Raw genomic sequence first — 23934 nt, 5'->3', positions numbered from 1 at the left:
CTCATGTTAAGGGTTTATTGATTAATAGTTTGTGGAATGTGAATTAGGATAGGGCTTTAGCTATGATTCAGAGCTTAACTCTATGTAAATATTCAGTGCCTACCAAGTGCCAGGTACTATTCTAGTACTTGGGGTACATCAGTCAACATGAAAGGCTTTAAGTAATACTTCCAGTGGACTGATAGTGAGCAGGAATATTTTAAAAGCGAAGTAGTATTTGCAGCTCTTCAGCTGTATCTAAATTACACATACTTGAAAGTAAGAAAAATGTGTCTATGTAAAAATTTGAAGTCAAATTTGAATAGAGACAAAGTTCTGGAAAAATAGAACAATTGGAAATTCAGTGATGAAAGCAAAATTTAAATTGGATCTGACTAGTTTGCAGCTCAACTGGTAAGAAATATCAAGATTTCTTAAGAAAAACAGAAGATAAATGGCCTAAATGCTTCCAAACTAATCTTTCTGGTATTTCTGAGTTAAGGTTTTTTTGTATTTGGTATGAACTTAATCCAATTTTAGATGATTTTTCTCCCTAGGCTCCCTTACCTGGCCCCTGCCTTTCTTTTTAGGTAAAGCTGAAATACGAGATTTGAATAAAGATTCAGTGATTCCCTTGGTTAATGATTTTGATATTTTAAAGTCTGAATAGGATGTCCCCAAAGCTAAAATCTGGTCCATCTCTTTACAGCTAAGAAAAATGAGATTTAGATGGATTACCAGGGTTGTTCTTAGCTATATCTAAATTCTGTAGTAAATGCTTCTAAATGAGAAAATTAACTGTTAAAATACTTTTGTTAAAATAATTACATTTAAAATACCAAACAACTAGTTTTAACAGATGACTTTTAAAAGTCAACTTAAAAAAAGGCCTCAGAAAAAATAGGCAAATAAAATTTTCGAAAACTTAGGAGCCTATAGAGACAGTTTTTTTTCATATATGGATAGTCTTTAGAAGGGAAGTTCCTCCTTTTCTTTTTTAAGACAATAGTTACCTAACAATTAGATAGTAATACTGAATCTTTAAACTTATTTTCTGTTTGTAGGAGGAAGATCGGTATCAGCAGGCCTGCAAACATTGCTTTTAAATTCTTTCATGTTTGTAATTCTTAAAACTGTTTTTAGTGTAATTAAAAATAAGAGCTATTAAGAGAAAAGCTGTCGGGGATCCAGTTGAAGGTGGGGAAAACAAAATTTTGATCTTATTGGAAAGAACTTGCTCTTTGAATTATGTAGAAGAACATTTTGTGGGTCTTATTCCTTTCACCATATCAAATGTCCCATTAAAAAAGAATTTTCTAATTGAAAATGCCACATTGAAAATGAGGCTCTGTAGTGAATCACTTTATATTTTTTTCACAGTTAAGTTAATTTGTTGTCAAGGTGTGGTTTTTTTTGCAAGAATTTTTAGTAAAGTCTCGTAACTCCTAAATCAAATGTGTTTATTATAAGCCATTTGTTTAACAAAAGAAAAAAGACTGTATTTGATAGTCTGTAAATAAACTGCCCTAAAAATCCAGGCTATTTTTATCCTTGTTTTCTTCTTGCCTCATACACAGAGTAGACTCAGAAATAAGCTCATCTGGTGTGAGGAATATACCACTTGTTACAACCGTTGTGTCATGTTTTACAGGCCGTACTTTAAACCTGGAACCCTTATTTTTTTTCCTTCTTATATATTTACATATTCAAAAATGTAGGAACACATACAGAGATGACCACTATTAATATTTTACCTTTGATGGATATCTTTTAAAACAATGGGATTATACTTCCCATAGCTTTGTAACTAGTTTTCATTGAATATTTTGTGAAAATTCATCTTTGTCAGTAATTCAAGTCTGCTCTCTTTTTAGTGATTATAAATTACTACTTTATAGAATAACCATAACTTAACAATTCCTCATTGCTAGACACAAAATATTTCTAACTTTTCTGTTACAAATAACAGTGTGAGGGAAATGTACCTAAGTAGAAGCATACAGATGTACGTAATTTCCTTCGAGTTGCTGGTGTGAATTGTACACATCTAAACTTTTGCTATGTCCACATTGCCCTCAGGAAAGGTTTGCAAGTTTTACATTCCTATTACTTTCCTTTTTCATTTAGCTATGCTGGGTATTTAAAATTTTTGAATCATTGCCAGTTTGACAGGTGAGAAGTCATTTTCATTTGTATTTCTTTGATTACTAGTGAAATTCAAATTCATGCTAGCCAGGTGTCTTTTATTAACTATTCATATGTTTAGTTATTAGGCATTTCTCCCGGTAGCTTGGAAGAACTTTTTATATAAAGAGGGTTGCCCTTTGTAAACTGTAACCTTAAAAATACTGTGTGATGTATTTTGATAAAGAAAAATTTATTATATGTAGTCAAGTCTATTCATCTTTTCCTTTTGGTTTCTTCTTAGATAAGTTTACCCTAGTCCAAGGTTATTTTACTTTTTACACTATTTTACTCTCTGGCTTTCTGCTTTTATACTTAATTCTAAACTGTTTTTGTTAAATTGTTAAATCTTGTGAGGTAAAGGGTCCGACTTTATCTGAATGGCTGTACTAATTATGCCAACAGCATTTGTTAAACAGTTTCATTCTATCCCTAGTTTTAAAATATCATCTATCTTATTTGGGTCTGTTTCTGAGCTTTCAGCTATGTTCCACCCCTGATCTTTCTTTTCTGATAGAAGTACCTTTGTATTTTTTCTTCATAAACTGTGTGTAGCACATATAGCAGGAAACAGTATTTGTTTTGAGACAGAAGATCATTTAATTGTTCCTTTTCCCAAAGCTTTCTTGTCTATTTCTGCTGATTTTTTCTTGTTACTTTCAGAATCACTTGACTCTTTCATCAGGCATCCTTTTAGGATTTTAACTAGAAACATATCAGTTGTTTAAACTAGGGTTTTTGTTTGTTTGCTTTTCGCATGTTCCTCAAATTTCTGAACGTTTACTGTGGTTCTGACATGTTGGTTTTTTGAGTTTCCAAAATTTGTTATTGCTTCTAGAAATGGGCTCTTCCACTGTTATGAACAATGTGTTTTAAGCTAGTGTGCTTGTATGTGCTGTGCTCAGTCATGTCTGACTCTTTGCAGCCCCATGGACTGTTAGCCTGCAAGGCTCCTCCATCCATGAAATTTTCCAGGCAGGGATACTGAAGGAAGTTGCCATTTCCTGCTCCAGGAGATCTTCCCAACCCAGGAATCAAACCTGCATCTCTTGCATTGGCAGGCAGATTCTTTACCACTAGCACTAACTGGGAAGCCACCTGCTTTTATAGGAAAGCAGTCGTTAAAAAAAAAAACCAACTGGCCACATTAATTTTTTCTAGTTGATTGAATATGTTAATGGGCATCCTTATTTCTGATTTTACTCATGTATAATTTTTAGTATTTTACTCATGTATAAACTATAGATTAGAAATAAAATGTTAATATTTATGAAACCCATTTATCAGGATCAGATGTTCATTTTTTTTAATGCTTTTTCATTGTAAAATATTTTCTCCTTTGATCTGTTGATGACAGGCCGCTTAGTAGAATCTTATACTGAGCCATTCATTAGAAATACTGCTGTTTTCTGTTGACTAACCCTGTATTTATTATGAGAGGTAGGTCTGGTTTTAATTAACAGGTTTTGATAGTGTTACAGAATAAACTAGAAACTCATGTTTTATTTGATTTAGAAAGGTTTATGTATACTGAAAATGAATTTTTTTTAAGTTGATGCTCTTTTATTTATATCCAGAAACACCTGACTTTTTTCTTGAAGGTAATTGTTTCACTGTATCTCTATTCCCTCATGTATCCTTCATCTTTTCAGGGTTCTATTTCTTGGGTAGACATTGGTAATTTTCTTTTTTCTGGAATTCATCATACAGTCCATCTTATATTTAAAATTCTTTTAGCATATAGTTGCACTTAATAATCTCAGTGTTTTTAAAACATTGTCTATTATTCCATTTCCTTTGTTTTTTCTCTTTCCTTGTTAGACTAGTTAGGATTTGCCCCATTCCACTTCTGTCCTCTCAGCACCAGGGAATAAAAATCTAATCATTTACCTTTTCATTTATTTTAGCATTGTGACTTTGATTGCTTTCTAATTCCCTTATTTATTACTACCTCTTCAGTTGAATAATTGACCATTTGTTTGTCTTCATTCCAGTTCTAAAAAAAAGAAAAAATTTTAATTGTACAAATTCCCTGATTATTTCTTTACTTCCATCCCATAGGTTAAGAATGTTGTGCTTTCATTGTTTTCTTAATATTTGATAGCTGCAAATGTGATTACTTTTTTGATCCAAGGATTATTCTGAATAGTGCATTTCAATTTCCAGGTCATTGGAGATATATATATATATAGTTAATAACATTTTCTAATATTACATATAGTCAGTATATGTAGTCTGCATTGGGGAGGTTATTAAGGATATCTTTTTAGCCTGCTAAGTGAGCAAATATTGTAAATATTTCTTTAGAAAGTATGTCATTTGGTACAGTTTGTCACATAAGAATTAATATCATTAAACACTGGTGAGATTCTCAACATCTTATTTCTCAAAGAGTGAGAAATGTAAAATAAATTCTTACACTGCTATAATGTATTTTCCTTATATGTCTAATGTTTTTGCTTTATATGTTCAGTGCTATATTCAGCACTGTATATTCAACACATATATGTTCATAACTACTTAAACTTTATTCCATTTATTCAAGCTTCTAAAACATTTTGAATGCTACAAGGTCCAGTTAATTGGTCTGCTTGTACTTTTTTTTTTTTTAATGCCACCTTGCTGTCATTGTTTTTAATCTTTTGCTAAAACTGTGTTTTTTTGTTAGAAATTTGTATTTTGAACCTTGTGTTGATTTGTAGTGTATACAGACTTTTCTTCTCAGCTTTAAGTATTTAAAAGACATAAACATATTCCTTGAATGAAGAATTTCAGGAGTTTTTATATAAGAGTTGTTATAGACTGTCTCTTATCAAAAGGTTGCTCAAAAGATGAATTACCATGACTGCCTTAGACCAGGATTGAAGCAATGTTGGAGAGTCACCTGTAAATTTAATTGTTTTTTAAAAAGGCTGACAAAAATAAGAATCAGTGTTCTTGGATGTTAAAAACATGATCGTAAACAAAATGTATGGGCTGTAAAATAGAGTATCCACAATTGAAGATCAAATTAGTGAGCCGGAATATCAACTGAGTGAGTTGAAAATGACCTTCTTTAAAATTCACTACTAAAGTTTAAAAGGAAAATTGAGAAATGGAGACTAAATCTAGATATCCCACTATTCATCTGGTAGCAGTTCCAAAAGTAGAGAATAGGGAAAATGGAGAGAAATAGAAAAAAATGTTCCAGAGTTGAAAAAGACATGGATCTTCTATTAAAAGTCCACGAAATGCAAAGCACAGTATATGATGAGTCATACTTGAAAACATCAAAGTAATATTTCAGAATTTTAAATTTTATTAGAACTTCACATTTATTTATATTGATAAAATAACAGGTTGTTTGTAGAAGAAGCAGAATCAGACTGGGCCCTCAACACCAACACTGGATGCTAAAAGGCAAACACCTCTGAGCGTGGAATTCCATCCTCAGTGTAGTGGTGTTCCCTCAGCCTTCTTGCTTGATTGAAATCCAGCTCTTCCCTGGGGGGACTGATTGCCCTGTAGCCTTCTCAAGTGATGGCTGTTCTTTCTCCCTTGGACGACTGGGCTTCAAGTTTAATTAAGTGTTCTTTTTGATGCTCATTTTCACTTTCAGAATGTTCTTGTTGCTCCTTAGAACTACAGAGCTTTGATGCTTGTGTCATCAGACCGCTCCACTTTTGCCTCCCGGCTGCAGTTACACTGACCTCTGAGCTGTTCTTCCCCTTCCACCCTCCCCACCATACCTGACCCTTGATACCTCACCATTCTTTGAAGATTTTCTGTTTCATTGTCACTCCTATTTCTACCTTGATTTCCATATCCATGTCGATGATCCTTCAAATCTTAGCTTCTTTCTCTGCCATTGCTGTTGATCTTATCTTCCCCCTCATCTCAGCCACTCCTGTCCTAGTCATCCTCTCGACTTTGTGGCTACCAGTAAAGGTACCCCTACAAGTCTCAATTCAAGCACTCTCTATACTCCTCTTCGAACCCCTCCCACAAGTTTGCAGCCCACTTCCTCCAATACTGACTCCAACTGCCTTTCTTATTAAAATCACTCACTCACTAATACACATCTTCAACTGCCTTGTCACCTTCTTGCTTTCCTGTATTCACATGAAAAAGCCAAAACTGTTCAAACTCAGTCTCCACAATGTTTAAATCCATTCTATGTCTGCACCTGTGCAGCTGGACATTGCTAGAAAAAAACTCAACCATGACCACTAGTTTCACTTTACTTCATGATACTAACCTCACGTGGGCCCTTAAGGCTACCCAACAATTACACTGCAATTAAATGGTTCATCGGTTCTAAAAACATAACATTTTCATAATATCTGTGAAATGAGGATGTCTTATATATGCCACTAGGGTATGTCAGACTTTAATTGTTAGGTTTTCCCTTTTTTAGTGTTACTGAAAATAATGGGGTATCTTAAAATCAAGGGTATCTTTGATAAAGTACAGCATAATTCTCTACTTCTTTTCATTCTCTTGTTTCTCCACATGATCAGGTAATACTTTTCCTCTGCTCTACTCAGATTTTCGGTATTTCATTCATTTATTTGCGGGAGCTGCCAAGACAGCATTCTTGCTTTGTTCTCATGTAGTCTTTCCTCTGCGTGCCAAAGTTTGAGAAGAAATCTGTCACTGCTTTAAATTCAAGATTTGTAATACAACCATATCCTTCTACAGGAATCTCATCCCTTATTCTATAGGCTCATGTCATGGTGTTAATTAATAAAAAAAATCACAATCATTCATTCCCAATAAACTGTTGAATTTCAAAATGGCTCTAATATGTAGAATGTTAACCAACAATGAGAATTCCTTTATATCTACATATTATGGGAATATTTATGACAGTTACTCAATTGATTATAATCCCAATTTAAAAAATAACTCCCCCCCCCACCCCCACCCCCGGCCCGCCCAACACACACACAGATCCCTGGTCTAACAAGTATATAAAAAGCATTTACTGAAAATGTGTACGTTTTCCTGTTCATCACTCAGAACAAAGGTTCAAATGAACTGGTGATCCAGGGTTGGAATTCACCTTATAGGTGGTTTTGTTTGACTCAGTGCTTAAACATTTAAAAAATTAGTTTAAAACTGGGAGGGTTTGTGTTAAAAAGTCCAGATTTCTGCCAGTTGCAAACTGTTTAAAAAATGGGAAAATCTGGCAACACTGCACTTCTGTACTGGGCATTAAGTTAGTACATCCTTAAAAAGTGACTGATTTCTGAACTGCTCTCACATGTAACAAGAGCTAGGAAAGAGATGGCAAGAGCAGTTTCCTCCTCTTGCCCCTTCTCTCTGGTAGCTGAATCTTGAGGGATTAGGGATTATGACTTTCAAAGGATTAATAACAATTTTAAAGACTAAAGGGAAAGGTAATATGCAATATTTATTTCAGTGTTGCTTTTGCATTATCAAATTACAGATATGCATAAGAGTCACCTGGTAAAACCAAAAGCATGTTGATACTTTATGATGAAAGTTAACCCTAATTATAAAGTAAAAAAGGAAATGAAATTTGAGGGCTGGAGTCATAAAACCCAACCAAATGCATTTATCCTAGACAATATGCTCACCTAAAAAAAAGAAAAAACAGAACTCTTGACAGTTTCCTTGAAGTCTTCTATTATTCTAGCCTCGTAAGCTAGAGGCTTTGATGTTAGTTACTTTCTTATTTATTTATATTACTTTATTTCTTAAGTGTCGCAAAGTTAGTGACCTAGCAGCATTTGGTTAGTGTATGTGGCTCAGGCATTCACTGATGTTGTACACTGATGTAATGAAGTGTGTGAAAATCGCTGAGTTGTGTCCAACTCTTTGTGACCCCAAGGACTACACAGTCCATGGGATTCTCCAGGCCAGAATACTGGAGTGGGTAGCCTGTCCCTTCTCCAGGGATCTTCCCAACCCAGGGATCGAACCCAGGTCTCCCACATAGCAGGTAGATTCTTTACCAGCTGAGCCACAGGGAAGCCCTAACAACCTCACCCTCATAGGACATCCCTGTGTTTTTTCTTCCCATTTCTCATTCCAAAAACAGAGGGATTTCCAGATAACAGCTAAATTTTACATTTTAAAAGCTCTATGGATTATACGGGACCTAAGTTTTATCCCTGATAAAGGAACTAGATCCTACATGCCACAACTAAGATTTGGGCTTCCCCGGTGGCTCAGAGGGTAAAGCGTATGGATTATATATTTAACCAATCAGGATCAAAGGCATAAAGCAAAATTCACTAATCATTATTAAGTGGGAAGGGTTTAATACAAACATTTAAGTTTTTATAAAACCATCGGAGGACTTCCCTACTGGTTCAGAAGACTGTGCTCCCATTGCAGGGGGTGCAGGCTTAATCCCTGGGAAGTTCTGCAGGCCCTGCAACGTGGCCAAAACAAAACAAAACCCAGGGGAAAAAAAAAAAAAACAACAAAACACTGGACAACCTGAACGAGCAGGATCTAAGTTGGGCCTCCTGGAATGCTCTCTGAAAATACAGGAAAAAAAAGAAAAAAGAAAATACAGAAAGTAGTCCACTAGGAAGGATACTGCATCTAAAGCCAGGTTAGAACTCGTAAGACACCACCACCAGCAACAGCATCTAGACAACAGGAAGACAAGGGAAGCTGCAGCTAGGAACCAGGGAGATTAGAACAAGGGGCTGCAGACCCTTAGGAACCTGGCAAATGAAAACTGGAATCTCAGAAAAACTGCAGCCTTCCTAACCACTGGTAACAACCGGAAGCCAACTGAAGATGGCCTCTGATTCACTTTTGTTCCCTAAATCTTAAGCAAGTACCTCTAATTGGCAACCCTTAATTTATATTCAGAACTCTGTGGGTGCAAGGGAGTCGGGGCATTGAAAAAAATTTTTTCTAACCTTTCCAAATGGAAGGTGATATGAAAAGTTGAGGACCAATTTATTTACTATTTTAAAATGACTTGTATTGAAGAATTTTTATAAATGTATACTTAAAAGTAAACAGGCTTATCATGACAGTTCAATTTGTGGCACTGGCATACATTGATACAAATATTTAACGCAGATTATACATAAGGAACTAGAGAGAAGGAATTACATTTCCCTTTACACAGAGACAAAAGAATTGGCCTGTGAGGCAGGAGGCCAGGGTTCGATTCCTGGGTTGGGAAGTTCCTCTGGAGACGGGATGACAATCCACTCCAGTATTCTTGCCTGGAGAATTCCATGGACAGAGAAGCCTGGCAGGCTATAGTCTGTGGGGTCACAAAGAGTCAGACATGACTGAGCGGCTAACACACATAACACAGCGACAAACTGGGAGATTAATCATCTCAGTTTCTTATGCCCGGAACCGTGCATTTCCATCCAGCTCTCTGCTATCAGGGCCATCTCTAACCCTGCCTATTCAGTAGTTTACTAAATGGTTGTTGGGAATCATTTCAGTCTGTTAGTCTTCTAGTCTGTTTTCCACACAGAAGCTGGAGTAAAACAGATCTTTAAAAATCAATAGATTTTATTTTTTTTTTTAAGTTTGTGTTTACAGAAAAATGAGCAGGAAATACAGAGAGTTCCCCCACACCCTCTTATCCCCCTCCCACTTGCAGTTTCCTCTATTATTGACATCTTGCATTAGTGGTACATTTATTACAATTGATGAACCATTATTGACACATTAGTAACTAAAATCAGAGTAGATTATTTGTGTTGTCCATTCTATGGGTCTGGGCAAATGTATAACAACATGTATCCACCATTACAGTAACAGGATAGTTTCAAAGGCCTAAAAATCCCATGCTCTATGTGTTCCTTCCTCCTTCCATTTAATCCACCTCTCCCAACTCCTGGCAATCTGATCTTTTTACTGTCTCCCTAGTTTTGCCTTTTCCAACATGTGACAACATATTGGCATTATATAGTATGTAGCCTTTTCAGATTGGCTTCTTTCACTTAAGTGCTACACTTTCAAGGGCCTTCCATGACTTTTTGTGACTTGATAACTCAGGTTTCATTTTATTGCCAAATAACAATCCGTTGTGTGGATGTACCAGTTTGTTTATCCATTTACCTATTGAAGGACTTTTCTGAATAAAGCTGTTGTAAACATTGGTGTGCTAGTTTTTGTGTGGACGTAAGTTTTTGACTCATTGAATTGCTGGACTGTTTGCTAAGGGTATGTTTAGTTTTCTAAGAAATTGCCAACTGTCTTCCAAATTGGCCCTACCATCTTGCATTCCCACTAGCAATCAAAGTTCATGCTGCTCCACATCCAGCCAGCATTTGGTGTCGGCAGTGTTTTGGATTTTTGCCATTGGATTTAATCATTGTAACAATGGTATTTCATTGTTTTGCAAATATTTTCTCCCCATTTGTGGCTCATCCTTTCATTCAACATCTTTTGGATAGCAGAAATTTTGTTTTAATGAAGTCCAACTTGTTTTTTCTTTTATGGATCATGTGTTTAGCTATGTATCTAAAAAAGTCATGGCTAAACTGAAGATCACCTAAATTTTCTATTTATCTTCTTTATAGGTTTGCATTTTACATTTAGGTTATTACCCATTTTGAGTTTAGTTTGTGAAAGGTGTAAGTAAGGTCTATGTCCAGATTCACTTTTTTTAAAAATGTGGATTCCCAGTTGTTCCATTCCAACACCATGTGTTGAAGACTATCCTTTCCCCATTGAATTGCCTTGATCCTTTGTCAAAGATCAATTGACTGTATTTGTGGGGTCCCTTTCTGGTCTGTTTCCTGTTCCATTGACTAGCTGCTTATTCTTTCACCATCGCCACATCGTCTCGGTTACTGACGCTTTCTGGTAAGCCGAGGGCTGGCTGTGTCAGTCATGCCACATACTCTTCTCAAGGCTACATCAGCTATTTTGGATCTTCTGCCTTTACAATTAAACTTTACAATAAATTTGTCAATATCCATAAAATAACTTTCTGCAGTTTTAATTGAAATTGTGTTGAATCTACAAAGCAAGTAGGGAGGAACTGATATGCTGACAATATTGAGTCTTCCTGTCCATGTACATGGAATATTTCCACTTATTTTTTTAAAAATTGCTTTCACCAGTTTATTAGTTGTCCTTGTATAGATGTTGTGGATGTTTTAAGATTTATACCTAAGGTTTTTTTTTTTTATTGTTTGTTTTTGTTTGGTATTGGGTTTTAAGTTTTGAATTTAAATTGTTCATTACTGGCATATAAGAAAGCAATTGACTTTGTATATTAACTTTGTATACCGAAACTGCTATAAACTGCTTAATCCTGCTTCCAGGGTTTTTGTTTTGTTTTTGGTGATTTTCTATGTAGATACTCATGTCATCTGAAAATATTTCTTCCTTCTCAATCTATAATCTTTGTCCCTCCCCCGCTTTATATATGTGAAAGATGTCTTAAGATGTCAAAAGCAGTGTTAAGAGGGGACATCCTTGCCTTGTTCCTGATCTTGGTGGAAAAGCATTTAGTTTCTCACCATTCAGTATGATATTAGCTGTAGGTTTTTGTAGATGTTCTCTATCAAGTTAAGGAAGGTCTGTTCCTAGTTTGCTGAGAGTTTTAATCATGAATGGGTGCTAGATTTTGTCAAATTCTTTTCCTACATGTATTGATAATATAATTTTTTTTTCTTTTTTAGTCTGTTGATATGATGGACTACCTTAATTGATTTTTGGATGTTGACCTAGCCTTGCACACCTGAAGTCCCACTTGTTCATGGTATATAATTCTTTTTTTGGATTGTTGGATTTAAGTATAAAAACGAGGTCATGGCCAGCAGGTTATTATACAAAGTTCATGAGCAAATCCAATCTACTATCACAATGCTAAGTAAATAAACATAAGTTTTATGCACAAATTAGAGTTTTCTTTTCTATACTCTGTTGATAGTTAACAATACTTGGAGAACAATATTAAATACAAATCTAAGAATGTTACAGGAATAGTCTTTGTCCTTCTGAGTAAACACTTAAAGTATATTTAACCTAGATTTTTTGGTAACTGCTTTGTATTCTCTGACCTTAAAAAAAAAAAAACTCTATAAACATATTTGCATTTCTCAAGTCCTTCTGACAGTCTTACAAAGAGCTTTCTCATTGCATTCTATTCTGACTTAAGTTTCAGTTGCATTAATTGGGGTTTATAATTTTCATAATCACAAAAAATTGACCTATTACTACTTATTATCTGTCCTTTCCCCCACTGATTTGTAGTGCTATCTCAACCAAGTATCAAGTTTTTATATGTGTGTGGATTTGTTTCTGAGTTCTCCATTTTTGTTTCTTTAGTCTCTTTACTCTCAGAGTACACCAACCAGTCATTTGTTTTACAAGTTTCTTTATCTGGTAGAGCAAGCCTGTTTACATTTTTCTTCTTCAACATTTTTATGACTAACCTTGACACTTTCCTCTTCCATTTAAACACTGGAATTATTTTGCAGGGTCCACCAAAATTATTTTGATTTGACTGGAGATGAATTTATAGATTTGGGGAGAATGACATGTGTACAACACTGTATCTTTCCACGCCTGAATATCTGCCCCTGCATTTAGTCATGCTTTTAAAGGTCTTCTGTGGTCTCCTCAAACCCTCTTCCTACCTAGATTCACGGCAGCTTGCTGTATGGAGTGTGGGGCATATTATTGGATTTTCTGACTGATTTGTAGGAATGCTGTAATTGTACATTGTTCTTGGATCCAGAAAAATAGTTCCAAAAAATTTGCCTTGCTTGGAGTTATGGCAACCCACTCCAGTATTCTTGCCTGAAGAATCCCATGGACAGGACAGTCCATGGGTCCCAAGAGTTGGACAAGACTTAATGACTAAACCATGCAGGTGTACACAGACAGTGACATTATCTGCAAATAAGATCAGTTTCATCTCTTTTGTTCTTTCATACTTGATAAAAAATTTTTGGGGGGCTGTGCTGGATCTTCATTGCTGCGCTCAGGCTTTCTCTGTGCTGAGTGGGCTTCTCATTTCGATGACTTCTCTTGTTGCAGAGCAGGGCTTCAGTAGTTGCAGCTCATGGACTCTAAAGTGTGGTCTCAGTAGTTGTGGGTGTACTGGCCTAGTTGCCCCAAAGCATGTGGAAACTTCCTGGACCAAGGATTGAACCTGTGTCCCCTGCATTAGCAGGCAAATTCTTAACCACTGGACTACCAGGGGAAGCCTAAACAATGCATTTTCTTCGTCCACTGAGTTACTAGTATAGATCTTTTCCTTTAAGCAATTAATAAGGTGTATTCTAGAAATAAATTTTTAGATGTTAAGCCATCACTGCAATCCTGAGATACACCCTATTAGTTGTTTTTTGGTTTGTTTGTGAGCAACTGCTGAATTGTCTTGTTTAGGATTTTTAGCAACAATGTCCATAAGTGAAATGATCTATAATTTCCATTTATATTGTCCTTGGCCTGGTTTGAGATCAGTTAATACCATACGTGTGTTGGATCCTTTTTTTTTAACTAAAGTTTTTATAGTACAGGAGTTAAGTATTTCTTGAAGGCTCAGTAAGTCTGAAATCATTTGTGGGGAGAATACTCATGATTATCAGTTCAGTATCTCTGATGGTTATTGGTTTATTCTGAGTTTCTATTCGAGTCAATATTAATCATGTATTTTTGTAAAATATACATTTCACCTATGCTTTCAAATACTTTGGTATAAAGTTAGTCATCTTTGTTTGGGTGACTTTTAAAGCCTTTATTGGTTCTAGAATGATTTCTTCAGTTAATCATCAGTATACCAGAAAAAATTAGTCATCATTTGTTATCTGGGTCTTTTCTTTTAAAAACATTCTTTTCATTTTTAAAAACATTTTTAAGTTATTTAGCAAAAATGTAGAGAATAAGGAGTTAGTAACAACTTTATTAGACATCTTAATAAGAATGTAAACATAGGAAACCCAAAATTTTATTCAGTATTTTTGTGGTTTTGAAAGTATTTAATATACAAGATGGGTAGCATCACATGAACATAAATATGTGTTCATCAACTGTCATGAACCTAGACTATAATCATTTCATGAACCTTGACTCGAGTTTAAATGCATCTCTAACGTATTTCACAGGAGTGTTTATTAACACTTCTTGTTCTTTTCACATTTGCACCTTCATAATGCAGTACATTTAAGAACTTTGATGTCATATTTTTGCAAAGAAAAGGATCGTCTTTTTTTTTTTTGCCTCATAATTGCAAAACACTTTCACTTTCAGATTTATAAACAGCAATTAGAATGGTAACTCCAACTGATTTTTCACTTTTACATCATTTATTGCCTTTCAATAAATTCTGAATATACATCTGCCTTCAGTATTTGTCTACCTACAATTTTGAGTAATAAACATAAAAGATGTCACAAAGTACAGTGGTGATGACATCTTTCCTTCTGGATAACTGAGTAAATGAGAGTATTTTATTTCTTTTGTCCTTAGAAATATTGTTCATTCATTGATTCTTGAGTTTGAGAAAAGTTTTCTAGGATACTGTCATATGAAAATTTATAGTCTGAGTTTGCTTTTAAGAGTCCAGAGTGCTGATTCATTTAATAATCATGAAAAACCTATTTTCTTTTCCTTGCCATTATGGATGAAAAATGAAAAATGGTAAGTTCTGCTGCTGTGGCTAAGTCACTTCAGTTGTGTCTGACTCTTTGTGACCCCATGGACTGACCATGGGATTTTCCAGGCAAGATTACTGGAGTGGGTTGCCATTTCCTTTTCCAGAGGATCTCCCCAACCCAGGGATGAAGTCTGCATCTCTAGTGTCTCCTGCTCTGGCAGGCAGGTTCGTTACCACTAGCACTACCTGGGAAGCCCTTAATTTTCTTTTCCTTACCATTATGGATGAAAAATGAAAAACGCCAAGTTTCTAATTGTGCCCAAGTAAAAGCTTAATAAACGTTTACAGAGATTGTGTCTCTAGACCTCTTTTACCCTCTTAAAAGGTGATGCAGGATTTAGTAAGGCAATGTGAAGAAGTCAGAAGGATGGTGCAACTGATGATTCATTTCATTATTCTTCTAGGTGATTCCATCACTATTGTTTTCCTACTGTAGTCCTTTTTCAAGCATAATTCCTAATGTTACAGCAAAGCTTAATATTTATATCATCAATACTATTTTTTTTGGTGCACAATGCCGCTTGAAGGTTCTCAGTTCCCCAACCAGGAATTGAGTCCAGGCCATGGCAGTGAAAGCCTAGAATTCTAACCAATAGGCCACCAGAGAAATTCCTTTTCATCAATTTCTATTGACTTCAGTTAATCCAATGAATAGGTTTGTTTTTGTTGACATTCTCCATAATTTTGTCTTCTGTTTTACTAATTTTTGAGGGAGGATATTTTTGTTTTTAAATTTACTGAACACTTTCAGTCAGGAAATATGATCTATCAAATCCTTGAAATGTTCAGACTGTGATTTAGAACATTTATAAAAAATTTGTTAAATACTTATATACCAGTTCTTTTTCTCTCTGCAAATTCTATATATGCTTGTTATATCCATGTCTGGTGCATGCTTAGTCACTTCAGTTGTGTCTGACTCTCTGCAACCCTATGGACCATGTAGAGGTGTGCTAAAATGCCCCCTGTGATTTGAATCTTTTTATAGCTTTTTATTTTAGATGTATCTTTTCTTAACCAACAAATAGATTCCATTATCTCTAATCTTATCTGAAAATATGCCGTTTAAAAGATTTTACTTTTTTAAGATTCAGTGTTATTATTGGAATATCTGGATTTACTCTTGTCATTTACTTCTTTTCCTCCTTTCCTGACATCTCTTGGATTTATGGTTTACCATATTCCTCTTTCTCCCTCCTCTGATGGTTTGAGAGCTTTAAATTTTTTAGTCATATATTTTCTAAAGTAATTTTGAAAAGTGATGTACCCTTTTATACTTTAACATAAAAACAACCTTTTTAAGTTTCAAAAACTGTAAAGAAAGTCATTTCAGTAACACTGACGTTTTAAGCTAATTGTCATAGTAATTTTCTATCTAAAAACACTCCTTAACATAGTAGGAAATTTTACACTACCTTATTCCCAATTCATGTTTCTATTTTATTTCCCCACATAACTTTTATCTCATTGTAATGAAAGTGTAGTGTTTAGAAGTCCTTGATATCCTGTCATACATCTGTTTCTCAAAAATGTGTGAAAAATATATTTATTGAAATTAAAAAAATCTATTTCAAATGGCTATAAACCTTCAAGTTTGAAGACTGTTATCTGGATTATAATTACTATTCAAATAATAAATAAAGATGCCATAAATATTACTAATTGCTAGAATGAGACAATTATATTACTATTTTTAAACTATAGATAAAAACTATAAAACTATAGATAAACTATAGGAAAAATGCTGAGAAAACTCATTTATGCCAAAAGTGAAAAGGGACAGAATTTTGTTATAGTGATGTCCCTTTTTAAGTTATATACCAGAAATAATAAATTGATCATCAAATTATTTTTAATGATCTTTAGTTGATAATTTGATTAAGCTTTTTCCAATTTTGTTGAAAACAAAGAATTGAAGAACCACCCTCACTGAAGTCTTTTGCTGGTCAGGCCATTTTCTTTCTCAATTCCTTGGAAACTTAACTAAAAGTTAAGACATCAAGATGTCTTTACCAAGATGTCACTTATTCACTGAGCATCATCTTGCTTATGGAGCTTAAAATTAAGACAATCCTGAGTATAAATATCCCCATAAAACTGGAAATTGCACATATTTATTGAGGATAACTCTACATAGGTTAGAAGCATTATTTTAATTTGAGAAGTATGCCTTTTACAGAATTAGAACAGAATATAAATATCTGAGAAAAATTAATCATAATTAAGTAAAGCTGGATTTCTAATGTTACATGCACTTTCCTAGACTGTTTTGTAAAACATTTATACCTATACCTATACATGAATAGATGTTCTGCTTTTTAAAAGTATTGTTTAAGGTGTTTTATCAAACTAAGATGCACATTTTAACATCTCTGAAATTGAGATGCAACATATATATATATATAGCATATTATAGTTTAGTTGGTAGTATTTTTACTAAGTGGTACATAAGGGATTATATATAATCATGTAATAACAGTTTCTTAGATGTATATTAGAATAAAAATTAAGAGCAAGTCAGCAGAGATATTGGGACAGTACTAAGTTTAGGGTTTATACAACACATACTTATGACTACAATGTTTTATTTATAGTAAAATCCACAGTATGTTTCGGTTAATTTAAATGTAAACACAAAGTAGAAATGAAAAAAAGAAAGAAATGTCTCAAAGACAGTAAGTAGGTGACTTGGGCCAGGTAAGAAATTAATATGGATTTACAAAATCTAATAATGAACTGGCAAATGATAATAATGTTTTTCATAAGAATCTGAAAAATGCTCTAGAAAATATAAAAACCACAAACTTACCTCTGAAACAAGACGTTTTAACTTGAAGATCTAAGGTTAATATGTCAGAAATAAACATGGAAATTTTAACTTCTCTTTGAAATCATGCAAATTATATTATTAAGACAGGTTTGAGACAGATTCATCAGGCTCTTTATCATTATTGGAAGTGGGGAAAAGACAGTTTGCCTGACAGCAGATTCACCAAAACCCATCAAGCTTTTATACCAATACTGAATAGATGAGATAGATAGATAAGGCAAGCAACTTTATCATTTGTTTCCTAAAAATAAGGTGCCTTTCTCTTCATGTTATGTTCATGCTCTCTTTGCTTTACTTTCACATGATTCACACACAGGAAAAATCATTTTTTTCAATAGTCAGTAGACCAAAAAGGAAAGGCGAGGTCATTAAACAAAAACTGTCATTGCTCTATCTTGTATCCCCACATTGGCCAATATAACTTATTTCTAAGACCACACTTCACCCATAATGAAAATAAATTAACTTTCACTATACTTCCTTGGGCAGTCAGAACAATCTGCTCAAGTTGAAAGTCCAGGGACATACCTTTACATCTTGATGAGGTACAGGAAAGGTGCTGGGAGTCTGAGGGACCTGAAATATTGTTGGTATCATTTTTGAAAAACAAATCCTGCCATAGGTATCTTTTGTCAAGTGGGAGAAGGGTAATTATGAAAAGGCAGAAGGGAAAATAGAGAACTAGCATCATCCACTGATGATACAAATGTTCTTTAAGCACATCATTTTAACAAAGAGTACATTTGGGATTTGAGGATCTGGATCTGAATCCCTTAAAGCTATCCTTGTCTTTAAGACCCAGCTATAGATTATACTTCTGTTCTTCAATTATAGGAATATTTAAGAAGCATGCTTAACTATAAATTTCCCTAAAAAGGTTATTTAACATTTCTATGGAGGTAAAAATGTGCATTCTGGAACAATTAAAATTTGTTTTTCATTTAAAAGAATGATCAATTTCTTCACTCAGCTAAACAAAATAGGCTAGTAAAATAAACAAATCAATATCAATGTTTAAAGACCTTTGATAACTATGTACACTAATAACCAGAGCGAAAAAGCAATGTTCATTTACTGAGGACAAAAATGTTTCTTTTAAAATCAGAAAGGTCAGATTATCTGGAAGCAGATGTTGGTAACTTGGCAAAAAAGAAATTCTGCATTTAGTTGTTGAAGATTACACTTATAAACTAGTAAAAATGTACATAAGCCATTAGAAAATTATAATTTGAATGTTACAAATATGCTAATATATATTAGCATAAAACATCTTTTTTATTTTTGTTAATAATCCAGTGATCTCTAAGCAATGGCTTAATAATTATTTCTAAATGCCATTTCTCAGAGATTTTCTTACCTACAAAGTTCAATAAAAGTATTCTACTTGCTCTAATTTTCATCACATATCATGACCTCAAATCATCTAGAAAGACATTAAGTAGGACATTCCCTTTAGAATATTGGGGGGAAAATTACTATCTTCTTTGTATACAGCAGATAAAAGCACAGCAATATAGTAGTTATAATCAGAATGTCAGCATCCATTCGCCAAATATTTATTAAGCACCTACTATTTTCCAGGCATCATTCTCGAAGAGCTGAGGATATAGGGGTGAGTGAGAAAGTAACAGCTGCCATTTAGAGTGCTTACTATGTGCCAGGCTCTGGCCTAACAGTTTTCACACATGTAAACCCATTTAATCCTCAAACACAACACCTCTATGACATGGGTACTGTTAATCTTTTCATTTTACACATAAGAAAATTGAGGCACAGAGAAGTTAAATAACTCACCTAACTAGTCTGCCTCTGAATTTCTCTATTCCACATCTTTCAGCATAGTAATAGTATTAGAATATAGTAACAGTAGTAGTCCTGAGTCTCATGAAGCTTTTATTAATCTAAGTCCTTCCTTATTTCCTGTTCTGCCTTTGTGAAAGACCTAACATACAAATAAAACTGGTCACGGCTCAAATAACTGGTGTGACCATCTCACTTTTAGAAGTTTCTTTCTGGGAATGTTTAAACAAAATTTTAATGAGCTATACTTTCATCATATATTAACCCCAAAATACCTAAAAGGCCTGAATGTTCTAAGACTTGGTTTTGTTTAAATAGTTGGGGAAAATGAAAATCCCTTTATGTTTTTCTCATAACCACAGGCATAGGTACACAGCATTCCGTCCTTTGGAAAACCTTGATTTAGTTCAGGTAGGCCTAGTGGATCTAAGATTATGGGACTCTGCCTCATTCTAGGGATGGGTCCATGTTCAAATTTATTATGCCACACTGTCTTGGTCATAGTTATTGAATCAAGACTACAAAAAAAGACCAAGCATGACCGATCTGTCTTCACTGGGATTGACAAGAGTTGAGAAATAGTCTCTTCACAATGGAAGTGATTTGAGACTGCTGATAGCCATCTTCCTAGACTCAAGAGAAAATGATTCCACAATACTGGGAGATATGGAGTAGAGAAATTCAGACACAGAATTCTTTAATTTAGCTATGCAAGAAATAGGTCCATCCTTGCCTTTTTCAGTTAAATGAGTATAAAGGCTACAAGTAGTTTTAAATTTAAGCTTAAGTGGGTTTCTCTAACTTTCTACCACATTTCAAAGCATTTTTACAAAAGCATTACATAAAATATGGACACAGAACAATGGTTATAATATGAATAGAAATCTTTTTTATTCTCTTCCTTTATTTCCTTTCCCTATGAACAAATATATAGACCTGTCTATAGCACAAAGTATGGCTTATCTATTTTCAAAAGCAGTATCCAAAATATACACTGATGAATTCTATCTATGTGATTACAAAGCATTATTTTAATAATTCTTTTTTAGCATATGACAAAAGCACAATATAGCTAGAAAGACAAACTGCTTTATTTTAAAACATTGGAAAAAAACATTAAAAGGCAAATGTCCATTATATAACCAAGAATGTTAAGCATTTGGAAAATGTCAATCTTCTAAATTGTGGTAGGCACTTCCAGAGAGCTAAATATTGCAAATTATCCTACCATGTGTCTTCTCTAATACCAAAAATACTTGATATGATGAAACACACAACTAAAATTACCCAATCAAAGTCACCATGTTAGGTTTCAATTTAATTACAAGTAAAAGTTTTGTCCAAGATGTTCCTGACACATGAAGCGTCCAGTTGAATTTCAGAAATGTTAACAAAAGTATCTTCCTTTTTTGCCTGTGAATGTTTGAGTATTGCTGTATTGTTGGCTTATATCCACTACAGATACTGGTTCTAGGCCAGCCCAAGGGTCTTCAAGCATTGAAGGCTTGAAATAACTCTCCAACTCATTAGACATTCTCTTTTCTCTACCACGCCCTGATCCAAATGGTGTAGATGTCCTTGGAGAACCCTTTAGGAAAAAAATCATTAGTTAAAGACATTTAGCAGAGATAAGAGTGGAACTTTTTCTTTAGCGGCTAGTGGGGGTCACACTGCTAGTTAAAAGTTATGTCTTGAACCCAATTGTGAAGTATTTAAACCAATCTGATATACTTATTAATAATTTTATGTCCACTGTCAGTTCAAATCCTTTTGGATTTCTAATGTGATAACTTTGCCAAATGAAAAAATGATGATGAAATAAGAATTGTAGTTTTCTCTCAGTTATTTCCCTATTTTTTCTGGAGGCAAATTAAAACTATTTTTACCCTACAGCTTCAATATTTCTAAACCTTCCCGTCTCATTAGCTCCACACTCAAAGAGGTGTTTTGGTTTAGCATAAAGTTGGAAAACTACTAAGCACATTGAAGTTGTAAACCACAGAATTCTACAAACACTACAAAGACTTGGAGCAGAAGCCATTGTATTCGGAAAACCAAGGTCAAAAAAAAAAAAGTGGAAGAAGAAAAGAAAAAGGTGCCAACAGTAGGAAATGGCACTAGCCTATAAACTCTAGAGAGATTAGCTCTACGCTAGGGATTCATTCGCTATTTTTCCCCCTCGGAGAGCGGGTACTCAGCATAGTCTACTGCAACCAACGGGCCATGCCCCTGACAAAGGAGAGGGAATTAGGGAAATCTGTGTACAAGCGGCACTGTACTGGTGAAAAAGCAGGAGGGCTCCAGAAACAAGTCGGGCTCTGCCACTTTGTAGAGCATTCCAAAGAAAGCTACACTTCTCTGAGCCTCAGTTTATCCATCGGCAACACATGGCTAACGACAGTATCCCACCTCATAGAGGAGTCAAAATAATCCACGTAAAGGGTGTACCATGCCTGCCATACAGTAAGAGCTCGGCAAACGCTGGCTATTATTACCTGGGGGTGGGTCTGCTGCTGCCCTGGGGAGTAGCCGAATTGCTGCTGGGACCCCGCGGGGGACTTGGAGTAGTTGCCAGGGTAGCCGCCTGGGGACGGAGACCCGAACCGGCCCCCAGGGAAGCTGCCGCCGTGTCGCGGAGAGAGGCTGCTCCCGTAGGGCCTAGATCGGGGCCCGTACGGCGGCGTGTGGTGTGGACTCCCGTACCCGTCCCGCGGGGATGGCGGCCGCGGCCCGCCTCCGCTCGGGGTACCCCGGAAGCTGCTCCCGCTACCCCAACCTCCTACACCCGGGCCGGGGTAAGGAGGAGTCGGGGGTCGAAAATTCTGTCGCTGCATCTCAGTGGACGACGACAAGGATCTCACTGGCGCGTTCTCCTGCCGGAACTGTCGCGAGCAACCCTTCACTTATACTTGGTGGTCCTTCACGAAAACACTCCTCCGTCCTCCAGCATTATATAGCACATTGGTTCCGGCCTCACAAAGGTTCCGCTAGGGCGGCGGGATAAGTAGGTTATCGAATTGGATACAGATTGAGTTAAGTGAAAGAAGAAGGGGGGAAAAATGGATAAAGGAAAGGCCAAACACCGGGGGAGCCCTAGCAATGGCCTTTGAAGTCTCGCGGGCTTTGGTTGGGGCTGACCCACCGACTAGGCGCCTGCCCAGAACTGGGTGGGTGGTTCGGAGCGCTCGGCTGGGCCGACCCGGCCCCTCCCACCTGGTGCCGGTGGAGGGCTTAGTTGTCCGCGGGCGCCCCCAGTGGCTGCGCGAGCGCGGAGTTCTCCACTCGGGGAGCCAGGATTTGTGAGCGGCGCGCAATGCTGGCATCGCTGGCGAGGGTCTCGGCTCTGCGGAGAACCGGCCTTTTCTCCCGCCGGGGCGGCGGGACGGGGCTGTGGACCGGCCGCCCGCAGTCAGGTACCCTCCGAAACTCGGTGCAGGCGGCGAAAGAGACCCCAGTCCCAGCCTTCCCACTCAGGCGGCAATCTGAGCAGAACGCTGCGCTTTCCTTAGTATCCTCTGACCCCGCCGCCCGCCCTCTGACCTTTCGTGTCTCCCCAGCGCCCTGGCTCCGCGGTCGCCGGGTGGTCACCCTGCCCGACGTCCGGATCCCGGTCCGGCCCCCGCACGGTCCTACCGGGCGGACTCGTCTTTCTCTCTTATTCATCCCTCCTCGTCTCTTATGTCTAAATAACTTGAAAAATGTACCCCCCACCCCCGCAACCAGCTGCATTTCAGAAAGGATTTCAGACTGCGTCTTTAAATAACTCGGGGGTGAGGCTGTGTTCGCAGATGCCGGACTTTATTCCCTTCCTTGTTCTTGTTAAATGCAGTCGGGTAAGGGAGGTGGTTAGGAAGCAGAGATCCTGATTTTCAAAAAGAACATTTGTCCAGAGCTCTTAAAGTAATAGCTATTTCACAGACCTTTGGTTATATAGAAAAATGTGATCATTCAAGAAATGACCCCTAAGGTATTAAACACACCTTTGAACCGAGGACCTGGCTCAGAATTTTATTTAGAAGATGAAATTTGGATTTATTGCAGTTTTCTGAAACTGTCTTGACTCCCTTCGAATTTGGGGATGAAAGTCTACGGTGAGCCTTGAAATCAGCTTGTAGGAAAAACAATCTTAGAGAATTTTAGGACTCATCTAATCATGGGTAGCGTGGACCTGTGCCTTTCAGCCAATGAACATTCTTGCAGCTTCCACTTCTCACCGTCCGTTTGACATATTCTGTGGCATGTGGCAAACTGAAGAATGTATTTTCTCAGCTTCTATCCTTGATGACTGGAGAAACACACAGTTTTTCGCCATTGTTTGAGAGAATTTGGTTCTTAAGATTTCTTGTTTAGACACAAGTTGTAGAATCAATCAAGGCAAGGGTAATCGCATCGAGGCTTTGTGATGCAATTAAGGCCTGAGGATCCCAGATTACCCTCTTTAAACATACTTCTGTCCCGTCCAGAAATTCACCTTCCTGGACTTTGTCTTTGGCGCTTAGTTTAATGCCTGGTAATTGGGCTCTCAGGTATT

General features: G+C 36.2%; 2 protein-coding genes across 5 annotated transcripts in view; one reads left to right on the top strand and one right to left on the bottom strand.

The window, feature by feature from the left end:
- Positions 1–20269: 20269 nt before the first annotated feature.
- Positions 20270–22525, bottom strand: LOC122438553 (M-phase specific PLK1 interacting protein). Its single transcript, XM_043463535.1, has 2 exons — positions 21899–22525; positions 20270–20991 (listed from the first exon to the last, which is right to left on the bottom strand). The coding sequence occupies exons 1-2, from the start codon at positions 22235–22237 to the stop codon at positions 20791–20793; spliced, it is 540 nt and encodes a 179-aa protein (XP_043319470.1). The 5' UTR covers positions 22238–22525; the 3' UTR covers positions 20270–20790.
- A 115-nt stretch (positions 22526–22640) lies between these two features.
- The window catches only part of SUGCT (succinyl-CoA:glutarate-CoA transferase), a 742548-nt gene continuing 741254 nt past the window's right edge, over positions 22641–23934 (top strand). For 3 of the 4 annotated variants that reach the window (XR_006268585.1, XM_043463532.1, XM_043463533.1), the window contains exon 1: positions 22641–22816. Coding sequence is in view for 3 of the 4 variants with exons in the window: in XM_043463532.1 (XP_043319467.1) it covers positions 22717–22816 (100 nt within the window). In the remaining variant the exon portion in view is untranslated. The remainder of the gene's footprint in view (positions 22817–23934) is intronic. The other variant, XM_043463531.1, reaches the window with a different exon arrangement.

The sequence above is a fragment of the Cervus canadensis genome, chromosome 3 (assembly GCF_019320065.1).
Source record: "Cervus canadensis isolate Bull #8, Minnesota chromosome 3, ASM1932006v1, whole genome shotgun sequence".
Taxonomy (NCBI): domain Eukaryota; kingdom Metazoa; phylum Chordata; class Mammalia; order Artiodactyla; family Cervidae; genus Cervus; species Cervus canadensis.
Note: the sequence above shows the minus strand (reverse complement) of the source record. Positions and strands in the feature narration are given on the sequence as shown.

Coding starts and splice junctions, on each gene's coding strand:
- LOC122438553 (XM_043463535.1), bottom strand. CDS start 22,237: ATGCAGCGACAGAATTTTCGACCCCCGACTCCTCCTTACCCCGGCCCG. Junction 20,992..21,898: donor AGCAGCAGACCCACCCCCAG/GTAATAATAGCC, acceptor TTTTTCCTAAAG/GGTTCTCCAAGGACATCTAC.